Source organism: Dermacentor albipictus, chromosome 9, assembly GCF_038994185.2.
Source record: "Dermacentor albipictus isolate Rhodes 1998 colony chromosome 9, USDA_Dalb.pri_finalv2, whole genome shotgun sequence".
NCBI classification, from domain to species: domain Eukaryota; kingdom Metazoa; phylum Arthropoda; class Arachnida; order Ixodida; family Ixodidae; genus Dermacentor; species Dermacentor albipictus.
The window spans coordinates 70,758,706-70,781,355 of record NC_091829.1 but is presented as its reverse complement, the minus strand read 5'-3'; the positions used below and the strand labels follow the sequence as shown (position 1 = coordinate 70,781,355).

The window sequence follows — 22,650 nt, the reverse complement described above, 5'->3', positions numbered from 1 at the left end:
TATCCGTCCCTCCCTCCCCCCCTCACATCTCTGTCTTTATATATATATATATATATATATATATATATATATATATATATATATATATATATATATATATATATATATATAACGAGAAGAAAGGGGGTTAACCGAGGGACCCGATTATTATTAGTAATATAATGAGAAGCCAACAAACACTGACACCAAGGACAACATAGGGGAAATTGCATGTGCTTAATAAATGAAATAAAGTAACGATAAATTAATGGAAATTAAAGTGGATGAAAAAAAAATTGGAGGACGCTTAAGCTTCGCCTTCAAGAGTGGGACGCGACAGCGTTCCCGTCGACCCGCCAAGGGGTCGACAATGCGCTACGGCACAGCGATCACTTACGATGCGCCCCGCATCGGACTTAGCGCCCACCTATCACGCGGTGAGCGTCGAGCAACGCAGCGTTCGGCGCGGCAACGAAACGTGCGCCTGAGCGAACGGAACGAACCAAAGAACTCGGTGTCTCGGAGGGGAAACGATCTGCGCCAGCCAAACGTCGTGATCGGCACGGGCAGAGAGATAGATAGTGATCTAAACCGGGAGCACGGCGAAGCGGCGTCAGGGGAGAGGGAGTCCCGCGACGCGCCTGGCAGCGGTCCCAATGCGCGCGCGGCGCGCCTCCTGTCGGGGCAGCGCCGTACATTGAGAGGAGGGGGTCTTCTGTGTTTGCCGCGAGATGGCACTGCGTGTGCGGAAAGCGCAGAAGAAATGCAGCGGAAACGCACTTCGCAACTCGTGTAATTGTGACTTCTGTACGTTACATGTTCATAATTACCGATATACACCGCAGTAGAACTTACCACGGCTCGTTTCGAAGGCAACACCGCATTCACTAGAGGCGCGTTTGCACCGCTTGGAAGCATCGAACTCGTGGCTGAGTGGTAGCGTCTTCGTCGCACACTCCGGAGACCCTGGTTCGATTCCCACCGGGCCAATCTTGGAAGTTGCTTTTTATTTATGAAGCGCCTGCCGTGATTTATCGCTCACGGTCAACGCCGCAAACGCCGACGCCGACACCGACGACACCGGCTTTTCTGCGACACGAGCTCCTTAACGCTATCGCGTTAAAACAACTTGCCGCAGGTGGCAACCGAACCCACAACCTTCGCATGTCGCGTGCGATGCTCTACCAATTGAGCTACCGCGGCGGCGTTTCCCCATCCACTTTCTTGGGTATTTATGTGTACTAGTAGAACCCTGGGAGTGTTAGCCAGCGCCACCACTCACAGACCTTAGCGGCGGACGTGGAATGTCTTTTTTGCCGCAGGCGTCACGAGAACGTGATCTTATCGAAAAACTAGGCTTAACAAGGAATTATTGATGGAATTTACTTTTCCGAGGGGTGGCTCACTCGAGTATGAGCTTTGTCGATATCTTGAACTACTTGTACATATCGAAAAGATCACGTTCTCGTGACGCCTGCGGCAAAAAAGACGTTCCACGTCCGCCGCCAAGGTGTGTGAGTGGAGGCGCTGGCTAACACTCCCAGGGTTCTACTAGCACACATAAATACCCAAGAAAGTGGATGAGGAAACGCCGCCGCGGTAGCTCAATTGGTAGAGCATCGCACGCGACATGCGAAGGTTGTGGGTTCGGTTCCCACCTGCGGCAAGTTGTTTTTTCATCCACTTTAATTTCCATTAATTTATCGTTACTTTATTTCATTTATTAAGCACATGCAATTTCCCCTATGTTGACCTTGGTGTCAGTGTTTGTTGGCTTCTCATTATATTACTATATATATATATATATATATATATATATATATATATATATATATATATATATAAATGCAGCCTAACAATACAGACTCTGACTAAATAAGCACTACAAGAATTATAACGTTGGCTGTTAAGACACAATTATGCAGTGTTTCAGAAAAAGCCTGCTTATTTTACTTGGGCAAGTGCTTGCATTCTTCACGTGTAAAAAATTCATTGTGTGAGAAGTTTGCTGTTTTAAGGATCTTTTCCGGGCTTTGTAGCTTATGCATGTTTTATGTCTTCCAAATTCCCGTGATGGAGTGTATTTTCCTCGTCATTAGGTGCCCCCGAGCTTTTTCTTTTCCTTTTTACTGGGTCAGGTTGTCTTTCTTCTGCGCGTAGCGTCGCTGTATATGTTTGTAGTGCTTCTTTTTTGCTTGGAAGCTGTAGAATGCCGTATTGTTTTTGCTGCAAAAACAATCACCATGTGTATTGTCGTTACCGCATTTTCTGGCCCGGTAAATGAAAGGAGGTACACTCGTAGAATAATAAAGGGAATACGCCGAGTGCTGGAAAACTAGGCTTAACAAGGAATTATTGATGGAATTTACTTTTCAGAGGGGCGGCTCACTCGAGTATGAGCTTTGTCGATATCTTGAACTACTTGTACATATCGAAAGGAGCACTTCGTTTCTGTTCAAACATGCGATTTTTCTATGCAATCAAGTCATAACCTCCCTCGCTGATATTTGGTTGCGTAGATCTGTTGAAGGATTCACCCAATGCAACTTCATTTCACTAAAGCCGTAAGGAAAATAATCTTTACATCAGCGTTTTGAGCTATGCTTCAATTACCACAACGTTTTATGTCAAGGAAAAATGACTCGAGTAGGGGAAATTAAGAAATATAGGTCACCTCTTAGCAGTAACAGCTCGGAAGCGCAATTTCTCATTGCTGTATGTATACGTTTCTTGTCATTGTCATCTCTTGTCAAGTATTGCGTAAGCACCCCCTTCCCTCCTCCCAAAGAAAAAAGAGAAAGGAAGTTATGAAGAAAAAGTAGAACCAAGAAATATTAGTCGTACTATGGTGTTTGTCCACAATAAAGCGCGAACCATACATAATGGAACTTGTTATTTGCTTGATCTTGTTACAGTGTGTAAACCGGCTATCTCAATGCCAAGTTCAGTTTGAGCTTGTGAACTAGCAGTGTGGACTTGCGTAAAATGGGTGTCTGTGTTAACGTTAGGCAGGCGATTACAATGAAAAAGGTTGAAATAACTATTCACGATATCATTTTAATACATATCGTGTTTGGTCACTAGATCTCTGACGACTAAATGCCGCAGGTCTTCTAAACGCATCTTGTACCGTGGTTTCTTTTATACGTTCATTTCCTTGAACAGATTGGCTAACGTTAGCTGTAACACACACCATAAGATACTTGCTTCAGTTTTGTGTGCCACATTGCTTGTAAGGAACGAAATAGTTGCATGGAAAATATTTTTTTGTCTGACTTCTTTTGTCTTCTAGAAGTCGCCTATCATTGATTTCTACCCAAAGAAATTCAGCATCGACCCCAACGGCCACAAATGGAACCGGCAAGGTTTGTGCTATATAAGCATTTGGGCTCGTTTCCTTCCTATCCTTGTTTAGTTCTTCGTTAGCAATAGCTTCGGTTGCTTGGCATATGCGAGTAAATGTTTTAACGGTCATAGACGGAGACAGTGCTATCGAGCTTGCGCACGAGAGGGCTACAAGGCTCAGTTCACTATCCTAAACAGTACAGTTGAGGTCGCATGAAATGGCCTTTTTTTATGACGTGCTGGGAGCCAGAACATGGAGGCCACACTTTCCAGATGTTGCCAGACATTTTTCACTTCCCTCTTTATCTATTTTTTATAATTAATATTACTATGCAGTGTAGGAAAATTGCTGAAGAAATTCTCTATTAGCTTCTTTGTGACTGTACAGGCAGTTCAATATTTAGTTCAGGCGTGCAAGTAAACCAGGCTTGTGCGTTTGAAGACATCTTAGTTTTTATGGTGGGGGGGAGCCGGCTAAGCCTGAACGGACGCAAACAATGAAGACGTAGCGATGCTATCTTGAATTTCCGGCACTCTCTCACCTTGACGTCGTCGAGTTTGACAGCGTCCGCTCGTGCATAGCCAATTGATTGCCGATAAAGAAGAATCACATTACATTATAAAAGAATCAAAAGTGGAACGTCATACGGTTTTAGAGATGTTTTCGAGCGCAACATTTAGGAGCCCGTTCCTCCGGTCAGCGTCGGCGTAGTACATCGTAACCGAGCGAATGAGCACGGCGAATGATGAAAGCGAACGCGGAACGCAGCGGGAGATGAGAGACGACGATATAGTGAAGAGAGTGTGAGGAGGGATGCGAAGGAGGAGGCTGCAGCGGAACCATGACGCGGAAAGCGGACGAGAAGGGTACAACGAAAGCGTGAGAAGAAGGGCGTACTGCCGCGCAAGACGGGCTGTGTGGCGAGGAAGGCAACGAGATGGCGCCAGAGTAGCGCGCGTCGTCTGTGTGCGAAGAAAGCGCTGCCTGAGTGGGAGGTCTGTTTGCGGCGGCTGCTGGGAATCGCCCCCGCGCGCTGCTTCTCGTGACCTCCCGATTGGCTAGGCAGTTGCGCCACTCTTCGCTCCGTTTTGCACTATGCCGCGCGAGACAAGTTATCCGCTCCAGCCTGTATATCGCGACATACGAAAACTAGAATAGAGCTGGGCTCAAATTTCGCATCAGGGAGTGTTTGTCGGGGAAACTTTTTTTCGCAATACTTGGCCGGCGAAATACGAGAGAACACTTCGACGTCCATGACGTCACTGCCAGTTTAATCTAACTTAACGTGGCGCTCTTTGCGTGGCATTATTATGTGTTTCTTCATTCCGCAGGCGCTAGTTTCTCAAGCATACGTGTTTACAGAGTTGTGCCCCAAGTGCGGGGTGTACGCATCTCGTCACACCGGACACGTTATGTACGCAGGTGTCGCGCTGTTGCCCTTTGTGGAAGAGGGGCGGCTGCTTGAAGTTCTCCGCGTGGTATACCCACTACTGGACACGAATGAATGTAAGCGCTGGAGCTAATAATGTTTGAATTACAAGACAATCTACACATACCGGTGTCGGGTATGTGGTGTAGAGTGTTAGACGGGGGCTAAGTAGATCGGAAATAATTTTCTTTGAGCAAGTTTGCCGAACTACTAGCCAATTCTTGAGGCCGCAAAATACGCGCACGAGGCCTATCTGGATAGGAAAGGTTTTAAACGATAATGTTACGTTACATCTCAAATTAACGCAGATACAAATGGTAACAGGTCTTGTTATCATAACAAACTAAGAATGAACGTGGAACCTACATGGAAACATTCGGACATCCTCGCGCAACTCCGATTGTCTTCGGCAACGTACGACTTGTCCTAAGTACGACTAGTAGCAATGAATCCATCCGTCGAGTATCCATTAGGTCGCCATTGAACCGTTACCAATGCCGGTGGATTGTATTTTCAGCGAACGCCCCGTCGTATTATGTATCTCATGCTTTGCAGATGCTTCACGTTTACGATGGCCGGCTTTCTTGCAGTTTGACGTTCAGCTTGTCACGTGACCTTCGCAGAGAGTTGCTGTTCGTAAATGCTCACGTAGGTCTGAACACTCATTCGCACATATTCTCAACCTCACTGTAAACGCTGGTTAGTGACGCAGTTTTAATTGTCGTCTTCTGTGAATATCTCTACGCACCTGCGCGGAAATGTTGACGTATAATCCATATGAGATCCTCAAAAACTTATGACGGTGCTACACATGGTGTTCGAATCGTTGTCGCAGTTCTTGTTCCTTCCAGTAAATACGAGCTGAAACACTTCGCAAGAGCCACGTAAGAACACCGACATTTATCGACAGGCCGTTCGCGATACTCCTGGAAGATGGTACGCGACGAGCTTTCTGAGAATGAGTATTTAGCGTGGTATTGGCCCTAACGGTCCACGTAAACGAGAAAAAGTAGCGACGCATAGGAGGTTTTTCACAGAAAAAATTGACAACAGGTAGCGCAGCCACTATGGGGGACAACCCGCAAGTAAAATTAATGAACTCTATATCGTGTCCACTACATTACAGTTTATCAATACTTTCAGCAGTAGTAAATGTTCCTGCATCCCGTAACGAAACTTGCAGAGCGTCCCTACGGGATCAAAAAACTGTCCATGTAGCGCCACCTGGTTGCCTACTCACGAACACCACTGAATGCTGATGGGCGTCAGTGAGAACGCCACTGACAGCCCGCGAGGGTGAACTGCGCCGATAACCCCTGTTACGTTTCGCCTACGACGCGCGGTAAAGCTGGCGCGGATGCAACGGACGCCGGAGCTTCGTTCAAAGCGGCGGACATTTTGGCCCTTTCGGAGCGGCCGCGACGCATCCCCGCCGAGCGCGTCCCGGCATGTTCAGTGCCACGTGTCTTTGTGTGTGCGTGTGTGTGTGTGTGCCCACGCTTGTCAAAGCGCGGCAGCCGGGGAGAGGAGCTCCCCAAGTGTGAAGCGAGGAGGTCTGACCGGCGCCGGCCCGTCTGATGCGTCACTGCACTCGTCTCAACATGTCCCTCAGCTTGTCCGTGGCCGCCGTCACGTGGTCTCATCCCGTGACCTTCCTTCTTGCCCGCGACGCCAAGAGTATAAAAGCAGCTGCCCCCCGGACGCCGAGAGAGAGGCTCCGAATTCTTCCGTCGAGAAGCGTGCTCCACCGTCTCTCCACTTCGGTCGACCTGACCGGCCGCTCTTTTGCGATGCTAGAATAAACAAGTTGTTCTGTTATCAGTCGACTCATGCTTTGCCGGGACCTTCGGATGCTTCCAGTGTGCCCCAGGCCGCCAGGCCAACGCTACCCTTGGGGCTTGCGACCCATTTGCGACAACAGGCGCCAGCGGTCCGATTGCAATAACGGGTGTCAGCACTGAGGTTCCAACACCCCCTTTGAAACTCATTTCGGATTATCTTCTGGCAACTTTCGTAATTTCTTGAGCGTTTCCTCTATTTTCACCCGTGTCGCCAATGTACTCATTGTTTCAGTGGGTTTCGGAATTCATGAGCAGTGCCGCAGACATAGAGGGGCATTTCTTTTTTTCAGGGACTTCTTACCCGCGCAGGTGGTTAAGACAATGTGGCAGTAACAATGAAATAACGTAAGCATCGAGATATCCAGGAGACTTCCGTTAAGTTTCGACATTCGAACTCTCGCTAAGGTAAAGTGACTTTTCCCTGCCAAACGAAGGAAGAACCATCGGCACTCACTGCCACAAAAAGGAATCAACAGCGTTCATTTTTCTTTTTTTGATCGCACACAGTCAACTTAGATCGCACACAGTGGAAACACGCGACAGCTCAGCTCTTTAGCTTCTGACGTAAAGGCGTGCGCGATCTGCCGTCGGCCTCTTCTCTTCTTCCATCGGCCTTGTCAAATTGTTCACCCCGGAAAACATGAATAGTAGTGCGCATCTAATCGAAAAGCTTCTAGCCGAAGCTTCCCCCACTTGGCTAGATCAAATTCTACTACAGCTAACAACGTTCGCTCTCCCTCCGAGTTTTAGGGTAATCTGTAACAGTGCGTAGCCCGCAGTAGCACGTTGCCACTGAGTAACTCTTCCGTCACGTGACCCGACACGCAGCCGATCGCAACACCGAAGGTGACGTCCTCCTGTACGTGCGCGAAGGACAACCCGGCTACGACTACTTCATGGATCTCTACGACGCTTACGATGACTACGACGAGGTACGCTAGACGTGCGGTTTTTTGTTCCCGAAAACAAAAGAAGTTCTCATTTTCTTCTACGCCGCCCTCGGAAGTGACGAAGGGCAACACATGTAGACGTGCGACAGTATAAGAACACTTTCGATAATAAATCAAAACCGTTCGAGCTGTCTAGCGACAGGCTGGAAAACAGTTGGTTCGAAATTTAGTATTGTAGCGCGCCTTCGCAGTTCTACATTGTCACTCATCACCATGGGAGCCGCCTTAGCAACACCTTCTAGAAGGTAAACGAATCACACACAGATCTACATTAGGAATCAAGCTACCATCGATAGCGTTATATGCAGGGTATGCTCCTTGAGCATAATTTGCATTGATGCGCCAGCCAATTAAGTTCGCTTATTTGCCTGACGTCAAGCATTGTCACGCCTTTGAAACAACTGTTTCCTCCGTACAGATCGGCCTTTGTTTCAGTGGCTGTATGATGAAATCTGAACGTCCGGGGAAAATTCTATGGGTGATCTTGATATTACTGCTCATTCGTGACCATAATTTTAGCCTGAAACGACTAGCTACTGTTTTTCATTTACGATAGAATTCACATTAGCAGAGCAATGTCAGTAAGTTGTGAGGAGACTCAAGCCGGCTCTCTGCTCTGGTTCAGAGGTGAAGTTCAAGTGCACTGTGTTTTTGTTAGAGGACCTTGTGTGTAATTCTTGAGTAGTCACCAACTAATTAAAAATAAAATAACGCAGCTGGATCTGCTAGTGAATTCTTCCTCCTTCAGCGACATCGCGGCAGGGTACGGCTACCATGGGTCTACCTATCGTGGCATGGTATTGCAAGGCCACAAGACAGAGTTTTAGGATATCGGTGACGTCCTATTAAACAAATCTGCACCGTTGAGGGTGTATATTTCCGCGCAAAAATAATCGTCATCTGTCTTGCTTGCGTTTCGTTTCTTGAAAACGCTGCGCTCGATACTTTCCTGTCGAGAATGCTCTGTCACGCTGATAACGTGCGTGCCCATAGAGTTTCTCACTTTATAACGCCTAGAGGGGAATCTTGCGCCACCGTCTATGGGAGTTTCCTAAGGGGCGCTGTGCCATGGCAATGCCTCCTTCACTAGATGCCTGCCGCGTAGCCAGTTTTCCCATTGGAGCGGAGGTTCCTGTAGTTCGGGGCAGTCACGGAGAGAGGGTGCTTGCTGCCGACTCTACTTCCTGTTGCGGAGGAAGTGACGACTACTTGTCTAGCGCGCCCTCGAGCAATGGCTTGACGAGAGACCGCTGGTCCCGCCTCCGGGATCGCAACAGACGCCGCTAAAATCTCGGAGGCAGGGAAACGTGATCCCAGTTTGGAGCAGCCGCCGTAACTAGCGCTCGCATCCCACCCTGGTGGAGAGGAGGAAAGAGGAGAGGGGCTGGAACCAGCTTCTCAGCTCACGCGGCAGGCATCTTCTAAAGGAGGCATCGGTCGTGGGAATGACGGTATATGTGTCTGCGAGGCTTGTGTTGCTTGGTGCTGTAAGAGGCTCCGTCGAGAACGTGCATATGGCTACAGAAATAACGCGCTGTTAAAGTAAAACTTTCATAAAATGTTTTCATTGACGCGTATTACATCTTCCAGCGAAGTTTATTCTCCTACAATGCATATCCAACTGAAGAAAAGCAAGAACAGACGACAAACTGTTCCAAAGCGAGCGCGAATCTTGTCGTCTGTCCTCCAACTTTAGCGGCCCGCTGTTATTTTTTACGTTTCATATAATTGCATACGCAATAACAAGTTCACATAGTTATGCGAAACATATTTTTGTGTGATCGTAAAGGTAGGACATACTTTTACGTGGTGTTTCAGTAGAAAACGAATCATTGTGACAGACGGAACGGTGCTTGCCAGGCGCGTCTCCAAGGTGTCCTGGCTACCCGAGAACGATGCCAATCCGAAGTCGCAAAATACCGGCATTCACATGCGTACTACAGCGTCGCAGCAGCAGATTTCCTTCTAGGTAATATAGTGAGAAACTCTATGCGCGTTCCGTTCGTGACTTGGAGGTACCGGGCTCGCAGCGTTAAAGAAAGGAAATGCGGACAAGACAGATGACGTTTATTGTTGTGTGGAAAGGTGTTCGATCCTTAGGCGGGAAAATAGCTTAACGTAGCTCAGTTTTCGTCACGTCAACAACAAGCTTGTCGTTATGAAAATCTTTAGCGACCTTTTCTGACGTTTTGTTGACGTAAAGGGCCAATAAATTGCCCTGGTGAAGTTCTTCAAGGGGCGTTGACTAAGTGCAATATCTCGCCGCCATTGTGTTCTAATGGAGGATATATGCGCCTGCATTTGTCGCTACTTGGAAAGACATGCGAAATACTTTGCTGGAGAGACAACCGAGAGCTTTTCTAGGCAAGCACTACCTAGAGATTTATTCCGTTTGAGAAATTCGGGTGTGTCCTCTATTTTTTTTTTCATTCCTACCGCTCACGTATCATTGCAGGAGGCAGTTAAACTCTATAAATAAAAAAATAGAAGCGAAAGTGTTCTGAGAAAAATTAACTCACAAGAAAAGAGATTTTGCAATGTCCTCGTGATCACCATCACTGAGCGACATTCAGCTAAAGATGGCGCACTTTGAGGCGCAGAATTGCGACTTTCTCCCCACAAAAAAGTTATTCTGCACCAGAAAATACATCCGAAATCTTCCGAAAACTTCATTGTGGATGGTAACACGTTGTGACAGTTTGATCAATCATTGCGTACCAGAAAGGCTCCGCTGCTGCTGGATCATTCCTTTTTTTTTGTTCGAAGACAAGGTACACCAAAACCTTCATAGATGTTATTAGGCTACTGATAGCTTTTGCGTTCCAGACAAGCTTAATGTAGTGTTACACTGCGACACAACAGTTGTGCGAGATTTTCTGAACCACAGCACGGCCAAATGTCCCCGAAAGCGCCTATGTTCTTAGGTATACGTTTCAATATTCCTCTAGGCGTCTACGCTCGTACAGTAGCGCTAACAACGGAGATCGAAGGAAGGTTATGTTCACGATACAAGGAGGGTTGAAATATTTAAGCTTCAGCTAAGGTGCAGCTTATACACCGTTATTTGTGGGATGAAAACTTATCTTTGAATGGAAATCACAAAAGGACATCTCGCTTTCTGTGCGTGTGTGCCTGTGCTCGGAACTGCGTGGACCCGTTTATCGAGCCACTGTAGCAAGTGTGCGCTGTGATTAAATTATTCACCGGTTGGCACGCATGACACGATAACGTTGCTTTCGTTGTCAGGAAAGACAAGCGAATATAGACTTTTTTCATACGTTATTTATATAGTTCTTTTTCAATGCAGGAATTTGAGCTGGAGCCGCAGTACTTCAGCGGCATTGGAGGCAAAATCCTGTTGAGCCAGAACGTGGTTCCGAAAGGAAGGTAAGCATTGCAAAAGTAAAATCAATCAATCAATCAATCAATCAATCAATCAATCAATCAATCAATCAATCAATCAATCAATCAATCAATCAATCAATCAATCAATCAATCAATCAAAGGATGAATGAATGAATCAATCAATCAATCAATCAATCAATTAGTTAATTGATCGATCAATCAATAAATTTTCTTAATGTGACCAGGAACAACCCGGTGGTATTCGCACGGGCGCACGCAGAGAAATGGTACAACATATAGGTACACAGATATAGTATTACATGGACAAGCAATAGAAACAAGCGCACACAACATACAATTGCGGTTTGCAATGCACGACATACATAATATAACACAACACAGCACAACAGAACATAACCGAGCGCAACATAGTCTTGCACAACGAAATGCAGCACATAAAACAGACGAAGAAAAGACATTGACAGGTATTTCTGGAAGTCCGGACACGAAGCACACAGTGCTGTTGACACGAAGCAAGGCGGACAAATACACGCAAGGAATCACTTATTGTGAATTTGTGGCACGAATGCACTCTGCGTTTTTTTTCTGTGTTCTGCTAGTGAAAGGGCAAACTTTTACTTAAGTGTAACATTACGATGGCCGTTGTGCGATTAACCAATTTAATTTGCGCGTGAAGCTATTTTCACCTCAATGGTAAAGTTATCTGTCACATGTTTTCCTGCATCGGTCTCCTCTGTCCCGCCAAACTCTTTGCTTGCTGCTTGTAGGCCCGAAGTCCAGCCGTGTTAACTTCCTAGTGAATATAAATACGCTGATTAAAATAAACTATGCCGATTACGGCGCAACTCTTGGCTTTGTCTGGAACATTCCTACTGCATTGATCCGGCCTGTGTAAAGGAAAAAATAAACAGGAATAAAAAATCAATGACAGAGTATAACGAGTTCTATCTAGCTGCCCCAACAGCGTGTCCCTTGTATGTTTTGAAACACGAGCAAGCTTTAATTAATATTTTAATTAATTTATCCACTGCTCGAACATCTATGCAAAAAACGTTTCACACAACTACCAAATCTAATAATAAGGGACCTTATGCGGAAATTTATGCGTTCGTACCGCATTACTGAATATTACAACAACTTTTGCAAAATTCTTTAATTAAATAATTCATCCATTCGTTCATCCAGCGAGTACGCATTTTATTGAGCGTAGACACCAACCTATATTGACAGTGATGGCAACCCTCTGGTAAAGATTGCGTCTTGCTTTTCACAGTTGTGCGTTTTACTGCTGCAGTTTTCTTCGAATCGCGACGAAGAATTAGTTATGCAGACAACGTTTTTCTCTGCTCCGTTTGCCTTTCAGTGACATGGCGTCCCCGGTGGACGGCGTGGACCCCATTCGCGACTGCGCTGTTACATGGTGAGCGTATGCCCGTCATCCGAAAGTGAGCCCTTCGTCTATAGGAACAAAATCACGCGAGATAAGAACTTTCAAAAACGGCAGAAAGTCGCGCCCTGCTGAAAAGCGACCATCTAAATGAGCTTTGACAAGAAACAAACGCGTCGATACATTATAGGCGACGATGCTATTTCTCACTCTGGGCATGCGTTCTGAGCGAAACGCCACAGTGGCGGAAATGGCGACATCCTAAGCGGACGAAACCAAATGGCTCGTCAGAATCCATGTTGAGCAGTAAAGCAATCTTGTGTTTATTTCTAAGTAGCCAGTGTCTAAGGAAATGATGAAATAATGCACAATTAAGCGTGTAGCTTGCAAAACGACAATTTCTCGATGTTTGCTTACTGCTGTTATGAAAATAACGGAAAATTCGTACGAAGTAATCACCAATTTCAAGAAGACTACAGAAACGTGCATAGAATTAGGGACCGTATGCGGAGAAGAACACGTAGTGCAGTGAGCTAACTTAACAAAGGAATCGCTGTGACCGAGGATGGTTCAGTGCAAGCACCTTTAGGCTGTCCCGATAGAAGGAGCTCCATGATCTTGTTTCGAAAACACATCTGGCGTTAGGTTTACGAGGTCTTTCACAATATTCGCATCCGCCCGGGTGTCGTATACCCGCCGTGTTTGCCTCGCGAAGACCAGTCGTGCGATATTTACCGAAATCGTGGATGGCGGTCACGTGTTCCACGGTTCACCTTTAAAAAAATACTCTGCAAGTCGTCAGCAGGCGCAGGCCTTGCCGCTGCCGAGCAGGTGGATCGCGACGCTCATCAACCGGATGGGCTGTAGGCTTCGCTATACCGTCGGCGGAAACGCTGCATTTTCTGCCGTTGTTAATTCAAGTTTGCCTTGTTTGTTTTTATCGAAGTTAACACGTAATAACCTCTTTGTCAGTTGAATAAGAAATAAAGAGAATAACTCATTCCTTTGCCTTCTTCGACTGTAGGCTTCACATCCATGGTTGCTACTAAAAAACTCACGGAGCGTCCAAGCGACGCTCGGGTGACCGTGATGCTAGAACGTTGTGGCCTCTTAGCATTCGATGACCGTTCGCTTGATGAGCGAATGCACGGCATCGCGCCGGCGCATTGTTTTGCACCCTCTTTTCCGCTCCTCTACTACCTCCCACCACGTGACCTGTGACGCTCCTTTACACGTGATTGTATCTGCCCTTCTCCTTGCTTGCAAAGTACGGCAGCGGCTCTCCCTCCCGAAATGGAGTTTGGCTTTGATACCAAAGGCAAGCACCGTCGGTTATACTTTAGAAAGCTGTCGCATTAAAAAATTCCGTTTTTTTTTTGTTCCGCCTAATGTTGTCGCTCAAAGCTGTCGGCCAGGTGTGATTCATCGCGGGGCGGGCGCGATATTGTCGCAGTGCTCGATTTCGCCATTTTTATGGTAGCCTAGGGTGCGCGCGATAGCCTTTTGATTTTGATACGCTAGTTCCTACTAGCTTCTGTCAAGAAAGCGTGTAGTTGAATGCAAGAGCATTTGCAGGCTGAGTGTCTTATACTCTGTCCGGTTAAGTCATACTCCATGATTAAAAAATTTCGAAGTTACCTTGGCAGTGGGGGCACAGGCATTTGGGTGATGGTAACATTTCTATGATGTCCCACCACGCAATTAAGTGGAAATCGCGTTCGTAAGCGCTTTTACAAAGACTCCTCGGATGCGTGATGGGTACACGCGACACTTTCCAGATTCTGAGGGGACCTGACATGAATATTAGAGAGTCACTTAATGAGGGTCTGGTAAGTTCCTAATAGCTTTAATCAAGAAATTTGCAAGGCGTCTAGAACTCTGTACGAAAATCGCTGCCTGCCTCCTTTGCTTCACTGCCATCTGATGGCGTTTTCTCTTGTAAGTCAGCCAATAGGTCAACTAGATCTGCTGAGATTTTAAAATGTGATAGCATGTTTTTATTGCGCACAACTCGCCCACAGATGCACGCACCACAATCTGGTTTTGAAGCCATACCAACGTGACCTGTTTGGCGTATCACTTATAAAATTGCCTCACCTCTAGTGTCATATCCTGCGCAATCTATGTAAAACTGTACTTGCGTAAAATGAACAAGCAAAAAATTACCTTCATTAGTTAGAGCCAACAGCGGCGTGGCGTTTACCAGGGCTCCTCTGCCACCCACAACCGCATTGCAATGCCCCTCACATCTCCTATCTCCGCAGAAAAGAAAAAAAGAAAATTGGCTGACGGTTTAGCTCTGGCTGAGCACAAACTCTCACGTGCTAGCACCGTTAACCCTAGTTTTGCGTAGTTTGTCTTCGCTCATCATGGGTATGTGCCACTCGGCGTGTGCTAGCCTCCAATGAACCTCTCTGATGCCAACTTAGGCTAAAAGCCCTAGAGCTAACCAGCTAGAAAAAAAGTTCGCTGTCTTAATGCCTTCCAGTTGTTACAGTGGTTCAATAACTTAAACGTAGCATCACAAGACAAGAAATACATTATTTCGCTATCAGCAATAAACGTGGGACTTGGATCACGTCGCAAGGATTAGATGTGTAAGCAATAACTGCATGAACTCGCAATTCAAGAGCAGGCAATAATCTACCCAGCGCCAGAATTGCCCTAAGGTATCGTAGATATAGCCACAATAGATCTATCTACTTGTAAATTTCTAAATCGTGTCATTACGCACAGTAACGCTTTATTACCATCGCCCTCTCACAGTCATTACTTGGACCTTCAGCGGCTTTCTTCTTTTTGCTTCTTGCTTTATTCAGCGTACGCCACAGGAGCTCCAGATAGGGTGAGTAACTATTCCTTCTCTTCTAGTAAACTTTAGTTGTTAGTCAGCGCCATATTGTGTCGCCTTCTATTGCTTTTGTCCGCGTCCGCCACGCTGTAGCTACCATGAATTATTCTTTCTCCGAAAAACTGCGGTAATTCGCGTCTTGATATCCTTAGCGTTGACAGATTTATTACGTGGGTCCGAACAAGCTTCCATGTACAATACGCCTCCTTGTTACAACTGTGATTTCCAGCAACCGCTTATTGCAGAGCAGGCGGGATGAGGCAGCTATCTTTAGAACAACATTATATCCTTGCCGATATCAAAAATAGAGACAGAAAAACTGATTACATCATTTATAACCAGTGAACGACTACATTTTCTTCGATTTCATCGTATAATCAATAGACTGCAATTGCTGAATCGGCAGAGGGAGCGTAGAATGTCTAATTTAAGAAGTTGTGGTTGGCCTGAGGTGCATTCTCTAGGCCATGTATTCTCTGTACACTCGGTCGACAAGCCGAAACCCGGAGTACGAGCGCCCAGTCAAGGCGAGTGGGCACAAAGAATTTTATTGGCGTCTGTCAGATGTAGTTTCCTACAAAAAAAAAGAAAAGTCGCACTTTCGCCCTAAAGGTGAAGCGTCGATTGGGATATCAAATGAGTCGACAGCTATAGGAAGTGAGGATAGTAGTTTCGTCGACCACCGTGTAACCTTGTAAACATAGACATATTAACTCAACAACCGTAGTGTCACGCGCGCGCAAGCGAACATGAACACACATCGCTCGATGACCGCAGAAACTCGCTGTCAAAACACTGCACGGCAGCAGCAGCGAGCGAATTTACCAACGTTCTGCCTCTCCCTTTCATTTCATTTCATTTATTTTAGCCTCAAGGTACATAGTACAATATAGAGGGGAGGGGCTGAGAGAATACAAAGTAAACAACGGTAAAAGTAACTCAAACAAAAAAATAATTATAACAGCAGTAATAATTCCAAATTTTGAGTTGACATCCGATGATAATAAACAGAGGTACAAAAGATACAAATACAAATGTGATGTACACAATGGTAAAGAGATTAAAAAAACATAATATGTACAGTAGATTTACAAAATGCATTGTTAACTTTTTGATCATGATGCTGATGAAAACTGATGAAAACGCTGCAATAGAGAAAGGTACATACACATAGGCAAGACAAATGGTAAGTATATTACAAAAGTTCGTTTTCAAGTGCATTTCTAAACATAAGTGGATTAATTACACCTGTTAATGAAGGGGATAAGCTGTTCCAGTCTTTGCTAGTCATTGGTAAGAATGAATTTGCGCCCATGATAGTATTGAAATGAGATATGCTAACCTTCTGATTATGATCACGGCGAGAAGAAATGATGAGAACTAATCGGCGAAAACGCATCACCTCACGGAGCTATGAGCAGTCGGCGCACCTATAGACTGTGCATACTCATCGCAGATTGCGGCCGCGTATGGCAACGCCATACGCAGCAGCCGCCGGAGTAGAACACCTCCTCCCCCCGGTACCTTGTGCGCGACGGAACACGGCGCGCCTCCTGTCCGCTTTCCCACCTTGCGCGCGCGAGATTAGAGACTTTTAGCGTGTCCGCTATTCCGGCAAACCGGGGCGGTTTGGGCGGATCACCGGATGGTCGGGGGCGTAAACGTGAGTGGCCAGATTGGTGGCGCCAGCTGGTGGCGCAAAGCTCAACCACCTAAACACATAGGCAATTACTATATTATTCTTAGCTGGGGTGTAAGTTATCGACAGCGGCGTAACTGTGAACACAATTAGGCCGCTGCCAAAAATTCGCACCAGCAGCGAAGCAGAATAAAGTAGGTTACTACAGTTTTAGCTCTGTGTTTGTCTGATTGAGCTATACAACACCAGGCGGCTGCAACGCTCCGGCCGCTCACGTTTACGCCCCCGCATATGCGGTAATAGAGACGTTTAGCGCGTCCGGTATTCGGGCAAGCGCGGGCGGTTTTCCGGTTTAGCGGGGGCGTCAAGGTGAGTGGCCCGATCGGTGGCGCCAGCTGGTGGCGCAAAGCCCAACCACACAAACACAGAGCTAATTACTGTAACCTGCTTAGCTGCTGGGGTAAATTTTCGACAGTGGCGTAATCGTGTTCACAATTACGCCGCTGCCGAAAATTTGCACGAGTGGCGAAGCAGGATATGGTGAGTTACGGCAGTTTTAGCTATGCGTTTGTCTGGTTGAGCTCTACAACACCAGGCGGCTTCACCGCTCACGTTTACGCCCCGACCATCCGGTAATCCGCCCAAACCGCTCCCGTTTACCGCAATAGCGTACAAGCTAAAGGTCCCTAATAAGCCCAAACCGCCCCGGTTTGCCGGAATAGCGGATACGCTAAAGGTCTCTATTGAGACGTTGTTGCCGGCTCACCCTGTCACGTTTTCACTCGCACATACAACATACGGAGCTCGCCGAACACGTTATCGCCCTCGGACTTTATACGGAGCGTAACGCGACGGCAGAAATGCGCCTGGAGTGTCCATATAATTGCTGTCGCAATAAAGTTTACTAGAGGGAACTATGACGCGGTTGCGTCCTGGGGGCCCCAGTTATAATCGGTTTCGGTCAGCGTGGGAATCGTAGGAAGTACTTGGCTTTGCCGAAACTGGGTCCTGCCGGCTTCAAATGGCGTTGAGACTCTTGCAGATTGTGACAATTAAAAACGATATTATTGCGTTGCAATAATCCGTACTGGTTATGCATTAGCTCGCAAATTTAGGCTATCGCTGCTTGTAGTCTGCCACGATGCTTGGCAAAAACAAAAAAAAATCATGAATAATACCTCAAAAACGCCTGAAGAGGAAATATATAGGCAAAGCAATCTCCCATGTTTCATTCCCATTATATTTATCACTTAAAGACCACCGCGCCAGAGTTTGCTCTCGTAATTTCTGTAAGATTGCGTCTGTATTTCGCGTCTGCGTCCCGTCAGCCGCGAGGTACCCTCTGCTGTGGCGTATTTTTTAATTTGCCGAAACGTGCGAATTTTTTTTGTGCAACAGAAACGCTCGCTTTAACTTGACAAAGCCCTTAAGGTTTTATTCCAAGAACGCAGCTAATTGTTGTTCTGCCTCGGTCGGTACGCTGGTGGCCTTCGAGACCGCGCCGTCGCGCACGCATCACTGCAATCTCGGAGGCCGCCGCGATTTGTACGTGTCCTCCGAGATGACAAGAAGCGGCCGTTAACCGCGCCCTTGCACCGCGACCCCTAAGACCGCGGCGTCGCGCACGCATCACTGCAATCTCCGAGGCCGCCGCGATTTGTACGTGTCCTCCGAGATGACAAGAAGCGGCTGTTAACCGCGCCCTTGCATCGCGACTCCTAAGACCGGCGCTCGCGCGAGTTGCCATCTCCCTGTGTCGCAAGTGACTTCCGTCGTTTGCAGCTCCCATCGAGTATGACCCAGCGTCGGGGCGTTCCCGATAGCATTGTTCTTGGTCGTGTGACCCAACATCGTATTGATCTTGATAATAGAGAGTTTTAGGATTGGGGGCGCAAAGCTCTGGGCCCCCAAGCGGCGTTGCGTCGGTTGCTCTTGGGTTTAGAGGAGCAGCAGAGTTTGAGGATTGGGTCGTATGCAGACAGCGTTGGGTTGAGCGCTCGGGAGGCCGCAGTGTGGAAAATAGAAAGGTGTTTGAAAGAAAAAAAATACTCTTTTCTTAAAAGTGAAAACGAACAGAATGCATTTTTGAACAAGAGGAGCGAACAATAAAATGTAAGAAACGTAATCACTGTGTTAGCACCGGTTAGTATTACGAATTAAGTGTGCAATTCTAAGCCAAGCAAAGCCAATCGAAGCCAAGTGCTCTTGGCGTTTTCTTGTGACGCACTGTGAAAAAAAAACAAAAAAACTGCGAGTTCACACGCATGAAATGGCAAAAATCAGTCGAAGTACAGCAAGTTTGCTCTGCGACCATCTGCTGTACGCCATCGTTGTCACCCGTGAGGGCGGCCTAAGACGGCTTGGGGGCCCACGCTAGTTTTCCATTTTTGGGTCTTGGGTTTACGCGAACGCAAGAACCCAAGACTGGCTTGGGTTCTGCGCGTGCGCACTTGTGGCGCGCAATTTTCTTGGGTCCCCAAGCCGCTTGGGCCCCCAATTCTAAAGCTCTCTAATGTTAACCAACGCTGCTTTGTTCTCGATAACGCGACCCATATGTGGGTTGGTGCCGGCGTCTGCGGTGAAAATGCGTTAAAGGTCGTGGTACGTGTTTTAGAGCGCAGCTCTTTGGCGTCCGTTCCTGGGTTTCGCGTCGTCGTCGGCGTTGTCGTCGGCCTCGTAACCAGCTCCGCCCCCCTTTCATCCCCCCAGCGCTAGCAGCGACCGACTGATACCACTGGATGCCGCTGACGCCGCTAGAGATTCAAGATAACGTGACTGCATAGAACACCGTCGCCGCCATGCCGAAAGAGGAGGAAAGGGTCCCCCCCCCCCCTGTTCTTGTGTGGCGGATAGGGTGCTCTTCAGTTGCCGACGCGCCGGTTATTTCACGTAGGCCCCGGCACATCGACGAATACGTGACCACCTTCCCACGGCTAGACCTGGTTCTTAGCGCTGCGGAAGCGAGGGTATCATATTGTTTCTGTCGGCATCGGCTGCGTTGTCCCTGAAACCAACTCCGCAGCTGGGGTTGACTCACTATCGGCGTCAGCGGCATCAGTCAGTCGCTGCTATCTCTTCCCTCCTCCCTTTATCGTGTTGTCCGCTTGCTGCGCGCGCTTCTGCCCCCATCGTTTGCCGCTGGGTGTACACGCCGCCCCTCTCCCCCCTCTTCCTGCGAGTCTCCGGTTGTCAAAGCGCCGGCTCGAACTTAATTCCTTTCTTCGCTCCTCCTCCAATGCAACCCCTGTGCGGTGGCAATCAGAGAGCCAGATCGGTGGGCCTCAATCTATCGAAAAGGTGAAACAGCTTATTTGCTGCGCTCAAATTTTGCATTAGGAAGTAACGTAATCGTCGGTAATTTTTTTAACGTGTAGATTTGATGAAGGCGTGGAACCAGCGATGCATCTTTTGCGAGAACATATTTGCGAATTTCTTATTGAGTAAAATGTGCGTCACCGGCATATCGTGGTATGAGCGAAGACTTTTGACTGGGAGGGGTCGAAAGCGCCGGCGTGCTCTACTAACTACCACAGAGAGCGTTTAGGAAAGCGGGGAGACTTCACCAACCTTCGTGCGCCTGTGGATTTCTTCGAGTTATTAAAGCGGAACTAAAAAGGTGCTAACAGTCAGACGGAAATGGTAACTGCACAGAATACTAGCGGTGCGATTATCTTTTTATTGAGTGTGTACAACATAAATATTCGCGTACTGAAAAAAAAAACTACGTATGTACTTACGTTTAATTTTCATCTAAGGTTGCGTGAACGGTTTCGCTACATTCAAATTCTAATTTGCGTACGGGATAATTGCGCATAACCTTCTAAGCTTTTCTGATATGGTGCATGCAGGAAGCTTTCATTTGTGGAAAATAGGGGCAATCAAATAAATTTTACTCTACTAATTAAGATATGCCGAAACAGCATTTTCATTGTTATTTTGGAGCAAGTTATATCTCTGTGACCAAACACAAAAGTGAACAAGCTTTTTAAATTTTCCTTCATGCGAAACTGTGTTTGGGATTTGCAGGATGTTCCACTATGGTTTCCGCTTCAGCCCAGTAAGCAAACAATAAACGCGACAATTTTCCGTTTTATTGTACCCCCATCTAGTGACTCGTTGAGCACCTGTAGTAAGGCGCGGACGAAAGCGCTGGAGGTAACCTGCGTTCGCTTCAGTGAAAAAAAGTGCCTGCCTGGATTTATCACTCACGGTCAACGCCACCGACGCCGACGACACCGGCTTTTCTGCGAGACGAGCTCCTTAACGCTGTCGCGTTAAAAAATTGGACACCTAAGCTTCGCATTTGAGAGTGAAACGTGATAGCGTTCGAACACTCCTTACGGCTTTTCATGCTTCCCGGCAACTGCAGCTTATATAACCGTAACGTTTAGCGGGAAACACTGGCTGCGAACATTCTGCACGAAGGCGAGCTTTCTGGTAGAAACGCGGCCTCTTGGGTCGGTCGATCGCCTGTTATTGTCTCGCACTTTTAATATTTCATTCTGAGAAGAGCTAACATAAGGGACATGCGCTGTCGGTGTTTTTTACCTTTACGTTTGCTTGTGGGCTACAGTTCTCAAGATTCCGAGGAAACACTCTGTAAAGAATGAAAGACAAGGTTTGAGCAACTTTGGTGGTACAGAAGTGGTTGGGCGTGCGTGGTTAGGAACTCTTTGTGCCGACTAGACGTCTAAAGCCGGACGCCGCCGGATTTTCTGCAAAACGGGCTACTTAACGCTGTCGCGTTAAATTTCAGTCGCGCGGAGCGCCTTACTTTGTTCGAAGTTTTGATGTTGATTATACTTTGTACTTTCGCACTGCCCCCAGAGGTACCTGAACGAGAGCGCTGTGCCTTGAACTGCGACGCAGCTGCAGAGACGACGCCTCACGCTCGCTGCAACCGCGACAGAAGAGCAGTGCTTTTTTGCCCTAGGCTTGCGGAGCTTTCGAGCCACGACGTGACGCCGTAAAATAAATAAAGGTGTTTGAAAGTTATGACCGTACTGTTAGCCAAAAATTTGATTTACTGCTCAGTTCAGAGGTTTGATTCAGGGGCACCACCAATTCGTACTGCGCCAGGCATGCAGCACGAACACTATACGTACGTTCGATTGGACTTCACTACTGGGCACCAGCTTACGACGGAGCACGAGAAGCGCGTAAATGGTGCAGGTTGACCTCAATGGGTGCAGGCTCAAGAAGGCGACACGCGAAATGAATGGCGAGGTTCGTATTGAGCGCCGGCAGTATGTTTGTCGACGGGGGAAGAGCGCGAAAAGGTGAAGGAGAGGAAAGGGAACACACACCAGCGAAGGACAGGAAGGGGAACACACACCAGCGCTGGCATGTGTTCCTTTTCCTGTCCTTCGTCTTTTTCGCGCTGTTTCCCCGTCGAGTGTGCACTGACTAGCTTAAGCGTTCACGGTGTTGCAATTTGCTTGACCACCAATAATCTGCGCTGGCCACGTTAGACTGAGGCGCGGGATAAGGCACAGCGATAGGTCTCCAACCGCAGGTGTGGTCCGCTTCTGAGACTTTTTATTTGTCTAGTGAAACTACACAAACCCACGGGTTTGCTAAGCTTCGGTCCATCTGACGGCATATTACTAAGAGCAACGCGAGGAGAACACATATGCATATTTGGAACTGAACTTGTCGCGCCTTGCCTGCTAACGTGCAAGAAATTTCTTCTCGCTCTTTTCCCCCCTAAGTCTTGGCGGGGCAATATAAGTACAAGAATAACGCCGGCGCTGACAGATTGAAAGATGCATGTTTAATCAGAAATAGCATTGGTTTGATCAGCACGGAGAGATGAATTGATTATGATGGTGATGATCCTCTCTCATGACTCGCACCCACTGA

At 47.2% G+C, this 22,650-nt stretch overlaps 1 protein-coding gene across 1 annotated transcript in view; it reads left to right on the top strand.

Annotated features, from left to right (window-relative positions):
• The window catches only part of LOC135908563 (5'-3' exoribonuclease 2-like), a 95,054-nt gene extending 73,271 nt beyond the window's left edge, over positions 1 to 21,783 (top strand). Inside the window, exons 23-30 of the mRNA XM_065440365.2 lie at positions 3,272 to 3,344; positions 4,748 to 4,831; positions 7,424 to 7,527; positions 10,853 to 10,932; positions 12,275 to 12,331; positions 15,065 to 15,143; positions 20,815 to 20,845; positions 21,616 to 21,783. Coding sequence (XP_065296437.2) covers positions 3,272 to 3,344; positions 4,748 to 4,831; positions 7,424 to 7,527; positions 10,853 to 10,932; positions 12,275 to 12,331; positions 15,065 to 15,143; positions 20,815 to 20,845; positions 21,616 to 21,758 — 651 coding nt within the window. The 3' untranslated portion in view covers positions 21,759 to 21,783. The remainder of the gene's footprint in view (positions 1 to 3,271; positions 3,345 to 4,747; positions 4,832 to 7,423; positions 7,528 to 10,852; positions 10,933 to 12,274; positions 12,332 to 15,064; positions 15,144 to 20,814; positions 20,846 to 21,615) is intronic.
• Positions 21,784 to 22,650: the final 867 nt, after the last annotated feature.